At 40.8% G+C, this 19,204-nt stretch overlaps 2 protein-coding genes across 2 annotated transcripts; both read right to left on the bottom strand.

Moving 5' to 3' along the window:
• Positions 1-5,072: 5,072 nt before the first annotated feature.
• Positions 5,073-11,863, bottom strand: nucb1 (nucleobindin 1). The gene is made up of 13 exons (XM_079253495.1): positions 11,775-11,863; positions 10,120-10,243; positions 9,914-10,021; positions 9,701-9,833; positions 8,125-8,228; positions 7,839-8,024; positions 7,659-7,749; positions 7,519-7,577; positions 7,294-7,386; positions 7,115-7,204; positions 5,789-5,959; positions 5,606-5,717; positions 5,073-5,517 (listed from the first exon to the last, which is right to left on the bottom strand). Exons 1-13 carry the CDS (start codon positions 11,777-11,779, stop codon positions 5,444-5,446), a joined length of 1,350 nt encoding a protein of 449 aa, XP_079109621.1. The 5' UTR covers positions 11,780-11,863; the 3' UTR covers positions 5,073-5,443.
• A 698-nt stretch (positions 11,864-12,561) lies between these two features.
• On the bottom strand, positions 12,562-14,021 carry ccndx (cyclin Dx; the record flags this gene model as incomplete). Its single annotated transcript, XM_079252202.1, has 4 exons — positions 12,562-12,711; positions 12,877-13,188; positions 13,461-13,676; positions 13,767-14,021. The coding sequence occupies 4 exons, from the start codon at positions 14,019-14,021 to the stop codon at positions 12,562-12,564; spliced, it is 933 nt and encodes a 310-aa protein (XP_079108328.1).
• Positions 14,022-19,204: the final 5,183 nt, after the last annotated feature.

Here is a 19,204-nt window from a genome sequence, read left to right as displayed (position 1 = left end):
ACTAAATGATCAAACTCCAAATAATGACGCTCCCTGCAAAATATTTCACTTTTGTAATATCTTATTCATTATAACATAAAATATTATAATTACATACACTGAAATGCATATTAACAGCTATAAAATGTGCCCATTCAGTTATATTATTGTCTATATATAGACAAAATATGAAGAAAAGACTCAAATAAAAGGTTCATCCATTAACACTTGAGGGTACCATGAGATTAGATTTTTTTTGTTTGTTTTGCATGATGTGAAATGTAGATTGGTCCTGTGATGGACTGGCGATCTGTCCAGGGTGTACCTGCCTCTCACCCACTGATTGCTGGGATAGGCTCCAGCTTCCACATGACCCTTAATCAGACTAAGCTGTTTAGAAAATTAATGAATGAATGGAATGTCGATGCAAGGTTGTTATTCTACGTGTCTGTCACTAGGGGGCAACATGCATCTGGAGAGGTGTGTGTGTGTGTGTGTGTGTGTGTTTCTGGAGCTGAGTGATTGCCTCATTAACATCACCAGCATCTGCCTGTGGCATGTTGTGGCTTGGTACAGAGAGATGATGAGGCAGGGGGCTGATACTTTCTGTTGATCACTTAGTTCATCATCACATAAGTCTAGACCTGCGATTACAAAGTACAGTTGTAGGACAAAGTGAATCTTTAACAGAGGGGAAAAGAAAAACCCTGAACTGCATCAAAACTCAGACCTTTTTTTAGATTTAGCGTGTCTCTCTCCCAGTCAGTGATCTTTGGCATCCACATCCCAAAATTAAATGCTGTCCTGTGTGACTGCATGGCTTCGTAACAATATCGCAACTTGTCAAAGAGCAAAAGCAGCATTTCATTTCCACGCTCCCCTTTCGGATCATCTCCTCATAGGAGAAGAGTTGTGTGAAAGTGTGTGAGGAAACGGACTCTGTGCAGGAGTACAGCTGCAAGATTCTGCTGTTCATGTCCTCAAACACAGAGGATGAGTTGGCCAACTGCAGACCCCAGTGACGGGAGCCCTCAGTGAGATGCGTCAGCAAGTGGAAGAACCGGCGTTCTTGGCAGCAGCAGAGACAGAGTTGATGTTTTGTTGCATTTTGGCAGAAAAAATAAATTGGGGAACATTTCATGACCCGAGTCCCCTTCTCTGTCATCTGGAGACATCGCTGCTCTAAAAGACAGGAAATTTAAAAAAAAGGTATTTAACATAAATAAGACATTGTTGTGCTATTTGTTTGTTTAAGTCCATTAGATGTGACAGCCAGCTGTGTTTTAGTCAGACAAAAATCAACAAGATCTTTATGAAGAGCACATCACTTTTTATTCACTTGGCAATGTGCAGACCCCCCCCGCGTACGCCACAAGCGCTAAAAGGAAATATTCACAGGAAACATCGGAGTGTCACATTGCCCACATCCAGCCTTCATTTCAGCATCACCAGCCATGATCTTTTCAAATGTTCTTCCCCAATTAAGACTGAGCTTTTCCTTCAGACCTCGGCAGATTTTTGTCTCATGCTTTTTGTTTGTTAAACCACATTAATCACAAGTGAAGCAAACTCATGACTCGCAACGGCACAACAAGGCTCGTAACTCTAGAGGTGAACCAACGTATTGACACATAACAGACAACTTTAAATAAGGTCATCTCGAAGAGATATTAAGCTACTGCATTTCTGAAGCTGCATCTACAAACAAATAAACACAACAAAAAATAAAGACCGTACAGCTTTGCAGATATGATACTTTGGCCGCAACAAGGTGATTTCTGAATGATGTCAAGCCTATCCTCAAAGTAAACTGGATAAATAAAAGACAAAAGAGCTGTCAGGAATCTAAAAAAATTCACAGAAAGAAATAAACTTAAGAAATGAGTAAAAACCAAACAAAGATCATCTGGACTTTCCTTTAATCCATCGACTGTTGGTTGAAATGAAAGAGTAGCTGTCAAGAAGGCATTTTTTAAGTTAGAAAAACAGGAAGAAAGAGGCTGAGGTGTGCCACATGACACCAGAAACCCACTGAGACTCAGTAGCAGCAGGTCTGACGGACGGATGGATCCTCCTCGGAGACCAGATCTCAACATTACTGAAGAAGTGTGGGATCGTCTGGACAGAGAACCGAACAAAGGGCAAAAAAAAAGCCAAAGGACGCTTTGGAAAGTCCTTCAATAACCCTGGAGAGCCATTCCTGAAGACCACTTACAGAAACGAGAAGAGTTCAGACTGTCATGAAGGTTACATAAATACAGACTTTACTTTGAAGCTTCTTAAACTGTCTTTGTTTTATATACAACTCCTGCTTTTAAGTTAGCAGATATTCTAATAAATGGCTGCACAGATTTTCCATTTGGTGATCCTATCTACACACCTCAGACGTTTAAATAATCTTCAAAATTGAAAGATGGACTTTTAGGAGGCAGGAGGAGATGATGAGTTGCAAAATGCAGGACATGAGCTGAGCCTCAGAAGCTCCCTGTGTTTAGTTTGAGTGAAGACACACATGTATCCATAAACACACTGGACTGGATGCCAAACAAATGACACTTCATAGAAACAACCAGAGTGTGGGGATTTATTAGTAGTCAAGATATCTTAAAAACCTCATCAGAGTATTAGTTTCTGTTTATAGACAAATCTTGAATGGTCTCGATGTGTCCAAATAAATAACAGCATTTACTAGAATAAATTCCACTCACTTATACATTTTAAATAAGGTTATTATTTACAGGTACATCATGCTTTTTCCTGAGTAACACTCGGTCAAACAAACCTTTTGACCTAAAATATCTGTGTCCTCCCTTTTACCAGCCTTACTACAGAAAAAATGGTCAAACAATAAATACAACTCATGGTCATCTGACAATAAAGGAGAAATTCAGGGATTGCACTTAACATAAATTACCATTATTTACAGAATATACCAAGAAAGAATTTGGCTTGAAATATCACAAGGTAGACACGGTGAAATACTTTAAATAAACATTGTTAAAAACCTGAAAAGTAGCAGCCATTGCCTGATATGTGAAACATTTTGCTGCACATTGTTGTGCTTTGTTAGACTGACAGACAGGTCAGTTTCCACGGAGCTTCATGCCGTCTCACCTGCTGGACTTCTCCTCGTGTCTCCTCAGGACGCCCACTGAGATCTGGAGATAATCTGTCTAACTGTGGACAGATGCATGTCTAAACTCTTGGACATGACTTTGTAGCCTTTTCCAGCCAGGTGCAGGTAAAAAAAAACTCTGGATCGTGCACATTGTGGGATCTCGCGACTGTGAGGCATCATGAAATGTTTGGTTTGTTGACAAAAAGCGCTCCGCCTCCGTTATTTTCACTTCCGGTCTGTCCCGGTTTTTAACTTTTTTCCTTTTTAATAAACAAACTCAGTTGACATCAGTTTATTAACATGTACGTTTAGGGATATTTGTTTTAATTGATATTAAATATGGGAAACCGTAAACATCACTTATTACAGTAATAATTTAAGACTTGATATCAGCTAAAACTGATAGAATTTATCCATTGAAATTAATTTGGTTCAAATTTAGTTCCCTAAAATTAATCTGAATATTTGCAGTAACTTCATTTTGACAGGTTTTTCTGATAAAATATAATAGTATATCTTCTTTTTTTTTTTTATACAAAAGAGAGAGAGAGAGAAAGGAATCAATAATAGTTAACGGTAAATATTTAACATGTTTTCCCATTTCAGTGAGCATACATTTTTTTCTAGTGGGATATAATTCTGTCTTCAGCACAAGTTTCTGGATTTTTTTCTACCAGTTTTATTTCAGTAAAGAAAGTTGACATTTATTAAAATTGGAAAATACATTTCATGAACTAATTTTGTTAGTTGAAGTTCAAACAAGTTAATTTTAACAAAACACTCAAACATTTTAACCTCCAAGTCTAAAACTTGTTCGCAACTTTCAGCTTTTATTTTGTTTTTCCTTAAAGTTCAAATTCAGACGGTAGAAAATGAATATTTTTTTTTAGTCTTTATTTAATAATAAATGATGAATAACAAACTCTGACCAATCTTCTGATCTAGTTTTTGCTGCACCTGTGCTGTCAAGATACTGATCAGGGTTACTTCAGGAGCTGCAAGCTCGACTATGTTTTAGTTTGTAAGCGTTGTGTGAAGAACACATGGATCAAAAGTCCTGACATCGGCCAAAAGTATACGAGTTGTCATGTGTTTAATAGGTCAAGTGTGACCCAAACCCAGTGAGGATGATCTAAACGTACTATACTACGCATATAAACCACCAAAGTAGGAAAAAGCTGTTGGCATAGTTTTATGTACTCTGCAAATCCAGCTATTTTTCTTTAATAACAGGCAGTCACAATATTTTGTAGACGTGTGTATTCAGTTTTACTTTTGGAAATTTTCTCACCAATGCACTAACTGAACACCTAGAAATATGTACTCTTAATAACTGGAGTTTATTATAGCTGCTTACCCTTTTAATATGCTTATAGTTTATATATGATTGCAGCTATTTTCTGTTAAAAGTAAAAATAAAACAAACTTAAAACAAGTTTGAAATAGATATGAAACAAATGAGCAGCCAATCTTTAATATTCTTGATAAGAGTTTTTACAAATTTAATATAAACTGAGCAACAACGACTGCAAAAACCTCAAATTTAAAAAGCTGAAGCTGACCCTGGGATAATGAGTGGTGTGATATTTACTGCTTGCATGACAAACTGTAAGTGGCAGAAGCTTGTAGCAGCTTGCAGCAGCTTGTAGCAGCTTGCAGCAGCTTGTAGCAGCTTGCAGCAGCTTGTAGCAGCTTGCAGCAGCTTGCAGCAGCTTGCAGCAGCTTGTAGCAGCTTGCAGCAGCTTGTAGCAGCTTGCAGCAGCTTGTAGCAGCTTGCAGCAGCTTGTAGCAGCTTGTAGCAGCTTGCAGCAGCTTGTAGCAGCTTGTAGCAGCTTGCAGCAGCTTGTAGCAGCTTGTAGCAGCTTGCAGCAGCTTGTAGCAGCTTGCAGCAGCTTGCAGCGGTCAGCGTAACACAGCTCGACATTTGCCGCTGATCTCATAATAGTCATGTTTAAACTAAATATTTCCCAGCGCTCCTGTTTCTGATCATGTGTTCAAACTTTCCCTAAAGTCAAACTTTAAACTGAATAAACGTGCAGTCTGAAAAGCAAGAGGAGGTAAAGAAAAGACGCTTAGCTTAAAGAAATCTGGATGGAGATTTAAATAGAAGCTTTATTAGTGATTTAACACTGAGGGACCTGCATGAATGAAAAGCTTCAACAAACGCGAACTCACAGCTGGTGTTTTGAAATCTTGAATCTAATATAGACCACAGAGATGAACACACAGCACAATATGTCATGGTAAACAAGCCACTCTGTCTGAAGTTAAACACGGCTCTGTTTGCAAAACCGTTCTGGATAAATGTGTTGCTGAAAGTCAGAGTGTGTGTGTCAGAGATGCATGTTAAGTGTGTACGGGCAGATTCTGTGGCGGCTCTGCAGGTAGGTTGTTCTGGGCTTCAGCGGGAGCTTTGGCCTCTGTGGGGGAAAAAAACACAGCGTTAATGAATGAAAACACAGAAACAACAATGGAGGAGTGGTCCTGCTAAGAGGAGCCTCCTTCTACCTTCAGGTTTGTGTGTTTGTGGTTGAAACTGAAGCTCTCCGTTAGAACCCGCAGGAGGCTGCCCATCAGCTGCCGGTGGTTCTTTCTGCCTCTGAGACATTTCTAGAACTGCCTGGAATGACAAGAGTTATTCAGGCTCAGCCCTGATGCAGACAGGGCTCATGTCGGTGATGCTGCAGGTACCTGTTGGTACTCTCTCCTCTGGGCCTCCAGGGCTTTGCCTCTCTCCTTCAGCAGCTCCTGCTCCTGACGGAGAGTCTCTGTCTTCCTCTTCAGCTCCTCCTCTTTGTCCCTGAGCTCCGCTTCAAATCGCTGGAGCTCTTCTTCTGTGTACACGGGCTTGGCATCCAGAGTCTGGGACAGAGAGGCATGCATGTAACACACTTTCATCTCTGTTACATGGTTCACATAAACATTCCACCATGTGAAACGTATTTTTCAGATGATAAACAGAAACAATTATTGCTTGATGATGCGCACACATCAAAAGAAATGGTTGAGCTATTTATTTGGAGTATTTGGTAGCAGACGTGCTTCAAAAGGAGGGGCTGCCTGAAACATTTCTACCAAGTAGGACGTAGCGTCAGCTGTGTGGTTGACATTCGATGTCAGTCCAAATCTGGATCTAGTTCTAGTTATTTATGTCATGCAGTTTGGGACTGCTCCGGCAAAAGTCCACCTTAGCAGTAATAAATCCATTAAAAATTACCTGTGTGACTCAAGAGTTTGATATTTGGAAGTGTTGAATTGTTTTGGGGTATAACTCCATCTTTTTCCTTATTCAGTGAATCTAGACGTATAAAAACGCTAATGTGACTCCACGTCTGTTCCACTAGTTGTTTTAACACTATTCTCAGCTTGACTCCTCTGATACGGAGGTAGTTCAGTCATTCAGGATTCTCATGAAAAGAAGCTAAATGATACAGGATAACATGCTGCTGTGTTCACATTACAGCAACATGAGAATTAAAAAACACTTTTCAAATAAAAAGATAGATAAAAAAGTTGAACAAAAATGACAGTGTGAGAATTAACAGTTAGGTTGATGAAAGGTGGGAAATAAAAAAAGCTGTTAAGCTTTATTTAAAACAGCTGAGTGTTTCAGCAGACCTGCAGGTTTCTGGGAGTTTGTTCCACATGTGAGGAGCAGAAAACCTGAACGCTGCCTCCATGTTTAGTTCTGAATCTGGGAACAGAAAGTAGACCCGCTCCTGATTACCTAATCTGGTTGGTTTAAAACAAACCAGAAGATCCTGAACGATCAAAAAAGTAGTCCGGATCTGTTCCTCCAGTATTTTATATGGATTATATCGACTGTCCTGAAAGCCTTTCTTGGTTTTAACAAACTTCCATTTCCTCTGGCAACTTAAACAAACTTAATCCACAGCAGCCACATGTGCTGAATGCTAGCATTAATCATTCCACTTCATCATGGTTGTACTGGGATTTGGACTCAACAGTCACCTCACCCACTTCTCCAAACACTCAGGCCATCTCGGAGCCATTTACCTCCCATTCCTTTGGGTTATTGAACTCTTTTTTCTCAGTGGACTTGAGGAACTCCTCCAGGCTTACGAGCCGGTCTTTGTTTGTGTCCACCTTTTAATAAAAAGAGCGAATCTGCTTTAGTCGAAGCGAAGCCATGGAACATATGCAAGAGAAAAGCAGGACTTGCAGATAAGACTTGCATTATTCATGACGTGCTCCCTCATCCTCAACCTTTCTTCCTCCATCTCCATCATGTCATCTTCCTCATTCTTTGGATCATACACCTTCTCCAGCTGGAAAGGGGACACAAGCAGATGTTACTTGTGACTCACATGATGAATGCAGACAAAAAGCTCTACCTTGAGACAGACTCAGAATGCTAACCGGTCTGCTTAGGATTTTTAGCAAGATCTAGGCTAGCATACCTCCTTTGTGAAGAGTGCTTCCAATTCTTGTTCATCTAAAACACCATCTTCATTTGTATCTAAGTAAAACAAGGCAAAGTAAGAAACTTTTTTCCATAAAATGACAGAGCAGCAGTGAGGAGAGAAGAGTTTTTATCCACCATGCAGTTTGAAGAAGGTTTTAGGGTTGAATTCCTGAGGATCCAATCCATCCGTCTCCTCCCAAACTTCCCTCAGCTGAGCAACGCTGCCCTGAGTGTGAGAAAATGCAAAGTAAAGACTTTAAAAGCATATTTTTTAAAAGATTTTTTTTAAATAAACAACATGAATCTGTCGCCTACTGGAGAGTTGACTTTAGGGTGCTGGCGGTGTTTCTCCTTCAGCTCCTGCATCCTTTTCTCCTCTTTCTCTCTCTTTTCCTGGTCCAGACTCTTCAGGTACTCCCGCCTCTCGTGCTCCTTCAGCATCTCGTAGCGCTTGAACTCCTCGTGTCTCTCTGCGTCGTAGTTCTCCAGGTCCTTAGTGGCCTAGATGAAGATCCATCAACAGAGAAGAGTTCGTCTTAAAAGACGAGGGTTCATGTAGCAAAAAGCAAGATATTATCTGTTTACAGCTGCAGCATCTTACCGTAGAGATCAGCAGCTCCAGGTCTTTGGCCTCAAAAGTGTTTTGATTGTGTGGATCCAGATGCTCAAACTGCTTTAGCAGTGAGGCATGGTCCATCTGAAGGCCTGCACAGGAGATGCATCAGTCAGAAATGCATTTAGATTATGTTGCACACATTACCAAACCACACATGCACAATGCCATATTTACAAATGTCATGTTGGTTTGACAACATGTTCTCCGCTCCCCAGTTGTAACTCTGCCAACGCATTCAGTTCCAGTCACGTCATTTTAAGCTTTATGTCATTTGTGTGCATACTGAGGTGATGCTCTATTGTTTTTAATCTCTAATTATGCAAATCTAATCAGTTCAATCTAGTTTAAAGACAATCTTTTGTGCTACATTTGGAAAAAATGTTGCAGTCACATAATGAGATGGACAGACAGATGGAGAAAGAAAACTATATCCCTATAATCCATTAAAGGGATCATTTTGACCCAAACATCAGCCTAATGTGAGTAATAATCATAGACCGTATATGAAAGATGGACGGAGCCTCCGGTGGGTAAAAGTGAAGCTTATGTGGAAGTGAATAAAACTGCAGTTCCCCCTTCATCCACTAGGGGCTGCAAAACAGAACAAATCCCCATAGACTCCCATGTTAAAAAGGCCAACTTCACAGCAGAAATAAACATGTTTACATCCTGGATCAAAAATCCATTTTAGGTTTAATAGGTCAGGTTTACCTTCATGACAACTGTAGGGGGAGTGAGTTTTTTTCTAACTCGCCCGTTTAAAAGTAATTTAATCTCGAAGTTCGGCATATTTATGGGCGTGTCCTTTTGATTGACAGGTACCCGATGTCCTGCTTCAAGTAAGAAGAATGTAGAAAAACCACAGTTTTTAGTTGGTTAACGTATTAGCCCTCCTAGGGGGCTGCCTCTTCAAAAACCAGATACTAACTTTGCAGGAGCAGATCTGTCTCTCATGTGACCTGAAGCGCTTTGCTTTAAGGTTCTTCCTCTACAAAGACAAAAGGCTCTGTTTTGTGCAACTTTTTCTTTATTGTCGTGTGAAAGCGTGTCATGGATCTCTCCAGAGGCAAGACACAGGTCAACCTTAGCACAGTGCTTGATGAGCTGCAGAACGTTGCATCATATGTCTGTGTCTTTATTTTGCTGTTAGATAGAAGCTAAATGTGGCTAGTTTGGCTACAGACCAAAGCTAATGTAACTCCCTAAATATTGGGTGCAAGTTGGGCTGGTTTGCATACAGTGAATGAATTCTCTATCATTCATGTAAATATCAAAGAAGTAGTTCATACACAATCCAATAGGAAGCAGTACGATTGTAATGTCCCATAAGCTAAAGGCTAATGCTAATGTTTTTATAACAATAAGTTATTGACCTGAGTTGTACCAAAGTTACTGCTTCATTTGATACTAAAAATACAATTGAATGCTTTTGGGGAACAATTCAAAATCTAAATTTAGCTTTTTTGAGGTCAGAATTGCATTTCAAAACCTGAAACAAAACAATAAAAGGATAATAGGACATACACACTTTGCTAGCATGGAGGAAACTAAGCCCACTCACTCTGTGTGTTGGTGCTGTCCAGTTTGGCCTTCAGCAGCATCCGGAGCCGAGAAACCTCCTGACGCTTCAGCTCATCCAGACGGGTCCTCACATGATGACCGACCAGATCCAGCTCTTTACTGAGACGCCCGTTCTGAAGGAAAACACAAGAAGGCTTCTCCAACAGCAGTGCAAGAGTGGAGGTAACAAACACCAGCAGGGCTGGACACCAACCTTGATGTCTTCTGTGTTTGCCGTCTGGAGTTTCTCTCTGAAGTGAGGATCAGTCTCCAAAACCTCGATCACCTCTCTGAGATACCGGTCATAGTACAGGCCGGTGTCCTGCAACCGTGCGTTTCATTAAAAAAAAAAACAACAACAATCAGCTGAACTGCATTTTACAACAACATATTTATCAAGAAAAAACCTCATATGCTAACCATGTTCTCCTCCTGCACCTCCTCTTTGGGCTCCTGGTTGCCTCCATTGCGATCGATGGGCACAGACCACACCACAGCAGAGACAGACAGCAGCAGCAGCCAGCTGGGTGTCAGGTTCATCCTTCTGCAACATGAACATTCGTCCAATAAGTTGCCGCTTCCCACATCATGACTCAGTCTAAAATATGGAACCTGCAAGCTTTGGTCTTGTTTATGCCACTCAGGGCCTGGAGGAAATGTATTTGAACTATTTAACTCTAAAAATGCTCTTCATTCTGCTGACAGAAAATTAAACATCTCAAACCCTACAAATGTAGGTTCAAGATGCTCCATATATAAAGTTTTTGATTTATAATAATACTTTTTTTTTTTACAAACAGTTGGAAAGCCTTATTAGTCACCTTTACAATGACATATAACTTCTATGGATCATCCTGCAAGGAATAAGGAGTGGGTAGACAAATTAAACCCTGAAATATTCTGTTTCGAGTTTGTTGGTGGATTAGATGATTGCACTCTCCCACAGAAATAAAAAAAGAAAAATAATGACAAGGACCTCAGTATCATCTGGAAGATAAATAAACAACCACAGCAACTTGTTATCTCCTCTTCATGCTGATAACCAGCCCTACATTTAGCTGTGGGATGACATCCCATTCCTAAACTAGATGTTGTTGAAGGTCACTCCATGACATACAGCAAGCTGATCCTACAATTAGGCTGAGTTCTGGATTCCCAGCCGGCCGTGTAATTCTCTCCGTCCCTGAATTCTGAAGGAAATCTGTGACGATCCAGGCTCTGTGGAGGTGAGTGTTGTCATCCTGGAGGATAAGGTTTCCGTCCCACATTATGGGGTTACGAGATTGCCTCTGGCTCCAGAACCTCATTCTGAAATATCTGTCTATCAGTTAGGTGCTTGTCATACAACTGTGACTCTGACACACACCTGGCAGCTCTAGAAGCTAAATATAAGAGTAAATACCAACAGGAGAATATTGCAGGGGATTTCGGTACATGTTTAACTGTTTTGCTCAAATGACAGAAGCAGAAAAGCTATACCTCTACTTGTTGCAAATGTAATCAAACATACAATCAATCATATAATATATATATATATATATATATATATATACACACACACACACACACACACACACACGCACACTTTCTAATTGTATTGGGAAAGGTTTAATAGTATATACAACCTCAATGAATGGCTCATCTATAGTTGGCTTATAGTTATTTTCCCCTTATAAGATACAATATACAACTATTAAACAAGGTGTTGGATTTCGGTATATATTGTAGCTACACTGTGTCTAGCTGGCTAATGAGGAGCTAATAGCTGGGCAGGGGCAACACGGATGCGGAAAGAAGCGTCAACAGGATTCAAGACAAATAATAAATATCTCGCTTGCAACAACAGGCTTTTATAATAACAGATGGCAGAATAAGTGTTAGATTTTGACGACATGTTTTGAGAACTGATCGTTGTATTTTAATTTGCAGGTGATAGAAAAGTCTGGAACACTTCTGCCTACGTCGCTTCCTTTAAACCCGCAGTTATATATTCTACATTGCCTATTATCTGATATTTACTCTGCGATTTCAACGCGTTAAAACACTGAACAAACACGAAATAGCTCGTTTCTTACCGCATGTGTGTTTTAAAACCTAATCCAATGCGCCAAGACCGAGTCGCCACTGCGGCGAATAGAAGTGACGTCAACGTATTTCCAGGACGCTACCTTCAAAGACTGTCGGAAATAAAATTGCAGCCGCAATTATCAGCGCTGCAACCACTGAAGCTATGTCATATCAAGGTAAAACAAATAATGAATGAATATATGTCTAAGAAAATAAATTACATGCAAGTCTTAAGTATATATAAATATTTAAATCTCACATTTTCACATTAAGCCGTGGTAAATATTTAGTCGAACGTTGCATTCGGGAAGTACGTCAAAATATTCAGTACCTGAAGGCATCATCTATCTGTAACTATAGTCTTATCTGAAATGAATCAAGGACAAAAATCTGCACTCGTGAACAAATTTAATAGTTAGAAAAAATATATATATGTTAAACGTTTTATTCAGCACTTCAAACAAAGTTATGTTTTAGACTAATTTAAATAAATTAACATCAAAAGAGCCAACAATTGCACGTTGTCATAAATAAAGGTATAAATATTAGCCATCAAAAACAACATCTAGGTCCACCAGAAAATGAACAAAAATAATCAAGTATGGCACATGAAGCACACAAAGTTCACAAATAAATAAAGCAAAAAATAAATTAACATTCATTTGATAAGGTATTTTAAAGTTAAATAAGAACATTTCATTAACTTGGTGAGGTCATAATCAATTTATATCAGTTTCACTGATGAACTTAAAGAGTTTTGATTGATTTGCTCTTTCTATGCAGTTGATTTAGAGTTCAGAAATCAATTTCTCTCATGTCAGTAGGCGTTCCAGGCCGTTCATTCTCCACCTCTTCCCCCTTTTCTGCAGGGCTTTGCTGCAGCCCACTCCTCAGACGCTGTCTGAGGGCATATTCAACCATTTCACTGTAGCACTGCAGCACTACCTGGGAAGCAAAACAGACAAAATGAAAAAGTTTTGTAACAGATGCCAGTACTTCCTTGCACTTGGCATCACTTTACAGTAAAATGTGCCCTTCAATAATCATAAATCTCGTACATTTCAAACAATGAATGTAGATCAAATAAATTTAATTTCAGTTGAGACTAACCACATCTGTTTGGCACAGCTGTGCCAGTGCTTCGGTCATGAGAGCAAGCTGTGAGGGCCCTTTGTCGCCCAAACCTTGCAGTGCACAGTTCAGTGATGCTGCAGCAACAAGTGAAGGTGGGGCTCCCAGAAAACGGGCATCACAGACGCACATGGCCGCCAGCGTGTCACTGTGCCGCCTTAGGGTGGAGAGCAGCTCCAGCTCAGAGTCTTTTCTCTCATCCATGGTGGCAAGAAAATGTGGGAGAAAGTCTTGGGGAGTCACTGATGCCGTGTCCCACCGAAGACTGGCAAGGATGACGCGCTCCATTTCCTGGTGGGGACAGAAACAGTCTGGATTTACATCAGTGTGTAGTTTTTCACTTAGAAACATATTTAAACCAAAGTTTCTTTCCTACAAATATATATTAACCATTTTAATGAAGATCTAACAGAGTTAAGGGGCTTTCATGTTGCACCTATGCTAATGTTATTATAGTTAATACAAGGATTATGGACCCCCACAGTTGGAAAGGACCCATGGGATTAGCTTTGACATGGTCTGGAGCTTTAACTGAACCTGAGTAGGCGCTGAGCTGAACCCACCCTCAGGTCTGAAGGCTGGAAGCTGTATTCAGCTGCTGCACAGAGGGTGTCAGCAGTGACTGTATCACACTCTGAGAGTTTTGAGGCGATCAGGATGCAGCCGGCAGCGAGGCAGTAAGGTGAAACAGGCACCGACAGAGACACAGACAGGAACCTGTCCATCAGAGAGACAGACAGGGGGAAGACTGCCTCATCACAACCACACTCACAGCACACCTGAAAGGAAACAATCACAGACGACATCAGTACCTCAGTGGCTGGGATGACAGTACAGTAAGAAAAATCCCAAGAAAGTGGGTTTCACACCTCCAGGGCCCATTTGGTGAGCTCCTCCCTGCGCTCTGGATCCCGCTGGATGAGGGTGATGTAGAGCATGGAGGGCATGTACCTCTCCTCCACGTGAAGCAACCTCTGGATGACCCGATGACCTGACACACTGGGGTCCCAGGCCGCTCGAAGCTGAGGAGGCCCTCTCATGTGTGCTTCACTCTGTTCCTGATCCTGAATCTGGTCGTCCTCCACCTCCTCGCACCAAAGAGACACAGACATTCCTCCGTCCATCGGCACAGCCTGTTGGGTTGTGTAAGTCCAAAAGGAAAAAGAGAAAGGAGACTCTGTCCTTCTGTCACTTGACGGGGGGGCTGTATGTTTAGCAGCTGAGTTAAAGATGGATAATCCCTGCAGATCCGTGCTTTTTCTTGTTTTAATACGTCTTCATGAGGCGCTCAGCTGAATGTCACCCCTCACTATTCTCTCAGAGTTTTATACCCAGCAGGGAAAGAAAGAGAGGGGAGGGAACCAGAGGAGAAAGGGAAAACACCCCAAAGAGGGAGGTGGGGATTCTTGTGAGTAACATAAAATAATAGTAAGACAAATAAGGTCTGTGCTACAATTGCTTCAACAGGTGGGGAGAGGGAGATAGATGGAGAGCAAGAGGAGAGAGGGAGGCAGGGGAGGAGCGAAGAGGAGCAGACAAGAGAGGGAGTGGCCCGCAGGGACTGAGCAACAGCTTGTCTTCGACAGTGAAAGAGAGAGGGGAGGAAAAGAAAAGGCGCTGAGGGGAAAGAGGAGAGGAAAGGTCATCTCCAGACTCTGACAATGGGCATGGATGACAAAAGGACCACGGTGTTTGTTTACAAGTGAAAACAGGAGGAAATACTTCAAATTCTGGATAGATTAACTTAATTATCCTCAGCTTCTACATTTTATAGTTTCCTATATGTTGACAAATCTTTTGCTCTTATGTCGACTTTATTGTGTATTTCTTTATAATAGCGGAAAAAAAGTCTGAAATTGACAAATCTGGATCATTGTATCTTAAGAATAAACTATCTCAACAAACAGAGTTGGAAAAAGTAAATCATCAAATCATTCATTTACAAGTTCTGAAAGATTTCAGGCAAAATGCAGAAAAGTTAATTCTGGACATTTTATTCTGGAAATATTCAGTTTTTCTTCCATTTCTGAAAAGTTTTGGGATCTGGTGATATGTTTTTAAACCAAAATAAAGTATTCACAGTCATTGCAAATGGCTTTGATAGATTATGTGGATTATTTCTGACTTTAATAAGACAAAAATAAAGCAAATATTTCCAAAAAAGGCAGTTTTAAAACAAACTCAACAACATCTGGTTGAGTTTCTGAATAAAATACCAATTCACTGACAGCTTAATGACTCAAAGAATGATTATTCTTCTCAAACATGTGATTATCAAGACTTTTAGAAACTGTTTTAGAGTTTTAGAAACTGCATTTTTCATCATCTAAGGTTGTAGGCAGAATATATTGATGAGATCTGAATGCTAAAGGCAAACAGTAAAGTTGTTCTCTGTGAATGTGTTCATCAAAGTTTTGGCTCTCTGTATGTTTTCATTGTCAAAGCAACCTGTGCAGCGTAGACCTCCCCTCCCTGCGCCTGTGGCAATCTGCTCCCTGTGCTTAAAGAGCAGCGCAGCCACCGGGGAGGGCTGGGCGAGGTATGTGCAACAGACAGTGGAGCTGAGCAGGTCAATGAGCCGTATTGTCTCCCTTTACAAATCAGTGTCAGACAACAGGCCCTGGCCTTCTGCCTGCTGCTGGCTGCTCGCACAAACACACACTTCACGCATTCATGGGGTAGACACACTTTTCACACACTCCCCGGGGACCCTTCTGACGGTCACAATGGGGTCACACTCACCAGCAGAGATACAGATTGTATTTGACACAGTCATTACAGGTGGCTTTTCACACATTTAAAGCTACAATGGCAGGTCGGGTTTCAAATGGGAGTTAAATGGACGGCTGCTCTGACACCATGCTGGGATCATTGGGACTTGATTTTAGCCGAGCATCAATTATTCATAACCTGTTCAACAAAGAAGCGAAACCCAGTTTAACCAGCTCTGAATAAGACTTAGTTTCATACTTAGCCTTAAAAGAAAATGATCCCATTTCTGAACTTAAGGTTTGAGCAGAAAATGACAAGAATATATCATTTTAAATAGAACCGCTGGGAAAGTGTGCAAAATGCAAAGAATTTCAGCTGCTCAGCCATCCAGGTGTCCTGTGTTACTTCTGCTCTGACTCAGAGAGTAACATCAGGTCCTGGCTTTCTGGCTAAAAATAATCGCTGGATACAAAATCTTACATCCACATGGATGAACAAGACTTTGGTATGTTTTTTTTCTTGGCACAACATTACTTGGCACAACATTACTTTCGAATAATGGGGTGGTTGGACGGGACTGCATGCTTCTCAGTTCAGCACCTTCAGTTAGTGATTTTCTGCTCACCCTTCTGCATGTGCAGAGATTTCTGTTGGATTTTATGAGTGCATCCACCCATCCTTACACTGAATCAACCCATTTAATCTTGATCAGCTAAGAGCAGAGAAACATGTAAAACCTGCAGGACTGTTGATCTTTATGATTTGGACAAACTTTGCTTTATACCAGGGTTCTCCAACTCCTGCAGATTTTAGTGTTTCCCTGGCACAACACACTTGTGTCAAATGAAAAGGTTGTCCAACGACTTCTTGTCACCTTTTTCACCTGCCTGTTAATGAGACGCTGATTTGGGTCATCTGTGTTGCAGTGGGGAAACACTAAAACCTGCAGGACGTGTCCTTCAAAGACCGGTATTGCTGACCCCTGCTTTAGACCTACCATGAGAGACGGGTAACATGCATGTTATCTGCAACATTGCTACATTGGACACTCTAAAGCACAATTGTGAATGGACAGTGGCTGCCAATGGTCAAAATGGAACAGTTTTTAATGTTATCTCAAATTTCTCTCATTCACGTTTGATTTTGTTAACATGCTGCACTTTTAAACTTATTTCTGTGTCTTGAATGTGGAAGAAAACCCACCCAATCACCTGAAAACCACAGAAACTGAACACAGCAAAGATCTTACCAACTAGTTTAAACCCAGTTTGTTGTCTCAGCTAGTTTTGTCTTGCAATGTATTGCCAGTGCTGGCCTGTCTGAAGCTGAAAATAATACACAAATTCAAAATGAGCACATACAAGTCAACATTTCTCAGATCCAAAATACAATACTTTGTCATTGTTTGATTTCTAATCATATCTGATCGTAAAAGTAATAGTAATAAATCTGTTTCTAATGAGTAATTAGAAGCAGATTAGATACAGTTCAGTTTCAGTATCAGACAACAGATATTTAATAGTGATGAGCGAACAAATCAAACCAAAACAAACAACAACATCAACAACAACAAAAAAAAGTTTCTACTCATATTAGGAACAGAAACACACTGAGTGTGAAGGAGTTTGTCCTGCTGCTTTCAATTCAATTCAATTCAATTCAATTCAATTCAATTCAATTCAATTCAATTCAATTCAATTCAATTCAATTCAATTCAATTCAATTCAATTCAATTCAATTCAGCTTTATTTGCAACACCACTTCACAACAATGTTGTCTCAGGGTCATCAGTTCAAGCCAAGTCATAATAAATAGCCTAGCTAAGAGAGAAACCAATAGATTGCATCTAATCTTCACTTCGATCCAATCCCCCATCCTGAGCATGCATGAGGCGACAGTGGGAAGGAAAAAACTCCCTTTTAACAGGAAGAAAAACCTCCAGCAGAACCCAGCTCAGGAAGAGCAGCCATTTGCCTCGACTGGTTGGGGTGGAGAGGACAGGAAAGACAGACCAACATGTACTATAACTTTTATTCAGGAAGACCTGCAGGAAGCGGAGATACATAATATATAGAAATATTTAGATTAATTCATCCTTCTGTAATGTTGTTTGGAGAAATAAATGTGCAAAGTACCTCTTCTGTCTTAAAAATTTGACACCTTAAACATTTGGGTATGCCTTCAAATATTCATAATGCCAAAAATCATGGAGCTAAATTAGTCTACTTCATACTTTCTGATCTTCACCAGCCAATGAAACTGTTTACTTGAACATGTAGAAGCAGCGAATTCCTCTGACTATTTCATTTAAACCCTCAAGACAATGGAGAGATGTGCAAGTGTGTGAAGTGGATGGGATGATGGACTGCAGACTTAAGCGCAGGGAAGAGATCTCTAACCTCAGATAACAGCTTCTCTGCATAATGACAACATGAAGAGAACATGATCCTCCAACACTTAGTCGATTGCAGCATTAGTGAGAGAAAATTGGGCTTAAAGCTGTCGACAAATCTTTAGGCCATAAAACAGGCTTTGAGAGGAGCTGAAAGCAGATTGAGTCTGAATGACCGACTGAGTGAGTTCGGCTCTGCCAGTCAAGTGAGGTCAGGTTGGGGTGGTCCGACCAGGGGGAGGAGGAGGAAGGAGGAACTCAGTGACAGATCGTTGGCCTGTTTAAGCAGCCTGCTAAATTCATACATCGCAGCTGTATTCAAACAACATGGATCGAGAGGGTCGGAGATGGTGATGGAGCCAAAAGAGGCGTGCAGCAGGTCCTGAGAAGGAGGCGTGGCGGCCCACCCCTCATTTTCCAGCTCATTTCACAGGACGACAGAGAACAGAGGTCCTATTTTCCCATTCGCCATTCACCTCAAACAGACACCTGCTGGCTGCTGGTGGGGGGGGGGGGGGGGGGGGGGGGGGGGGGGGGGGGAGGAGGCCAAAGCTTAACCAGCTCACAAGTTAAGGCACTATAAACAACTTTGTACTGTAGTAATAACACAGTAATCTTTACTAGTTTCATGAAATGAAATGAAAATACAAACATTTTTATTTGATCTTTTTTATTTTATTTTATTTGCACAATATAAAAACAACTGATGTAAGAAGAGAGAAAAAAAGACAACAACAGGAAAACCGATTGAGCAAGTGAAATAAAACACCTTATAGGGTTATAAGATATCTCACCTTAACATTAAGAAACAAAATACAAAAACATCATACATAACCTGTAAATTCCCACCAACTAACGCGTTGCGCTTAAATATTAATGTTTCCATTTTAGAGTCCTCTGAGTCACATGCAGAAACCAACACAAAGTACCTTTCAGATGTTGTGATTACTGTAGACCAGAGGAAGGCAACGCCGGTCCTCCGGTGCCACAGTCCTGCACATGTTAGGAGTTTCCCTGCTGCAACACACCTGATACAAATCAAACAAGCAGACTTGCAAATCTGCTAATTAGGTCTGATGTGTGTTAGGTGTGTTGCAGCAGGGAAACTGCTAACATTCGCAGGACTGTGGCACTCGAGGACCGGAGTTGCCTACCCCTGCAGTGGATAATAAATGAAGGAGAATGATAAATAAAAAGTAGCAA

This window comes from Telmatherina bonti (assembly GCF_933228915.1).
Source record: "Telmatherina bonti genome assembly, chromosome: 14".
In the NCBI taxonomy this organism is placed as follows: domain Eukaryota; kingdom Metazoa; phylum Chordata; class Actinopteri; order Atheriniformes; family Telmatherinidae; genus Telmatherina; species Telmatherina bonti.
The sequence above is the reverse complement of the archived record's forward strand: the minus strand, read 5'-3'. Positions and strand labels throughout refer to the sequence as shown.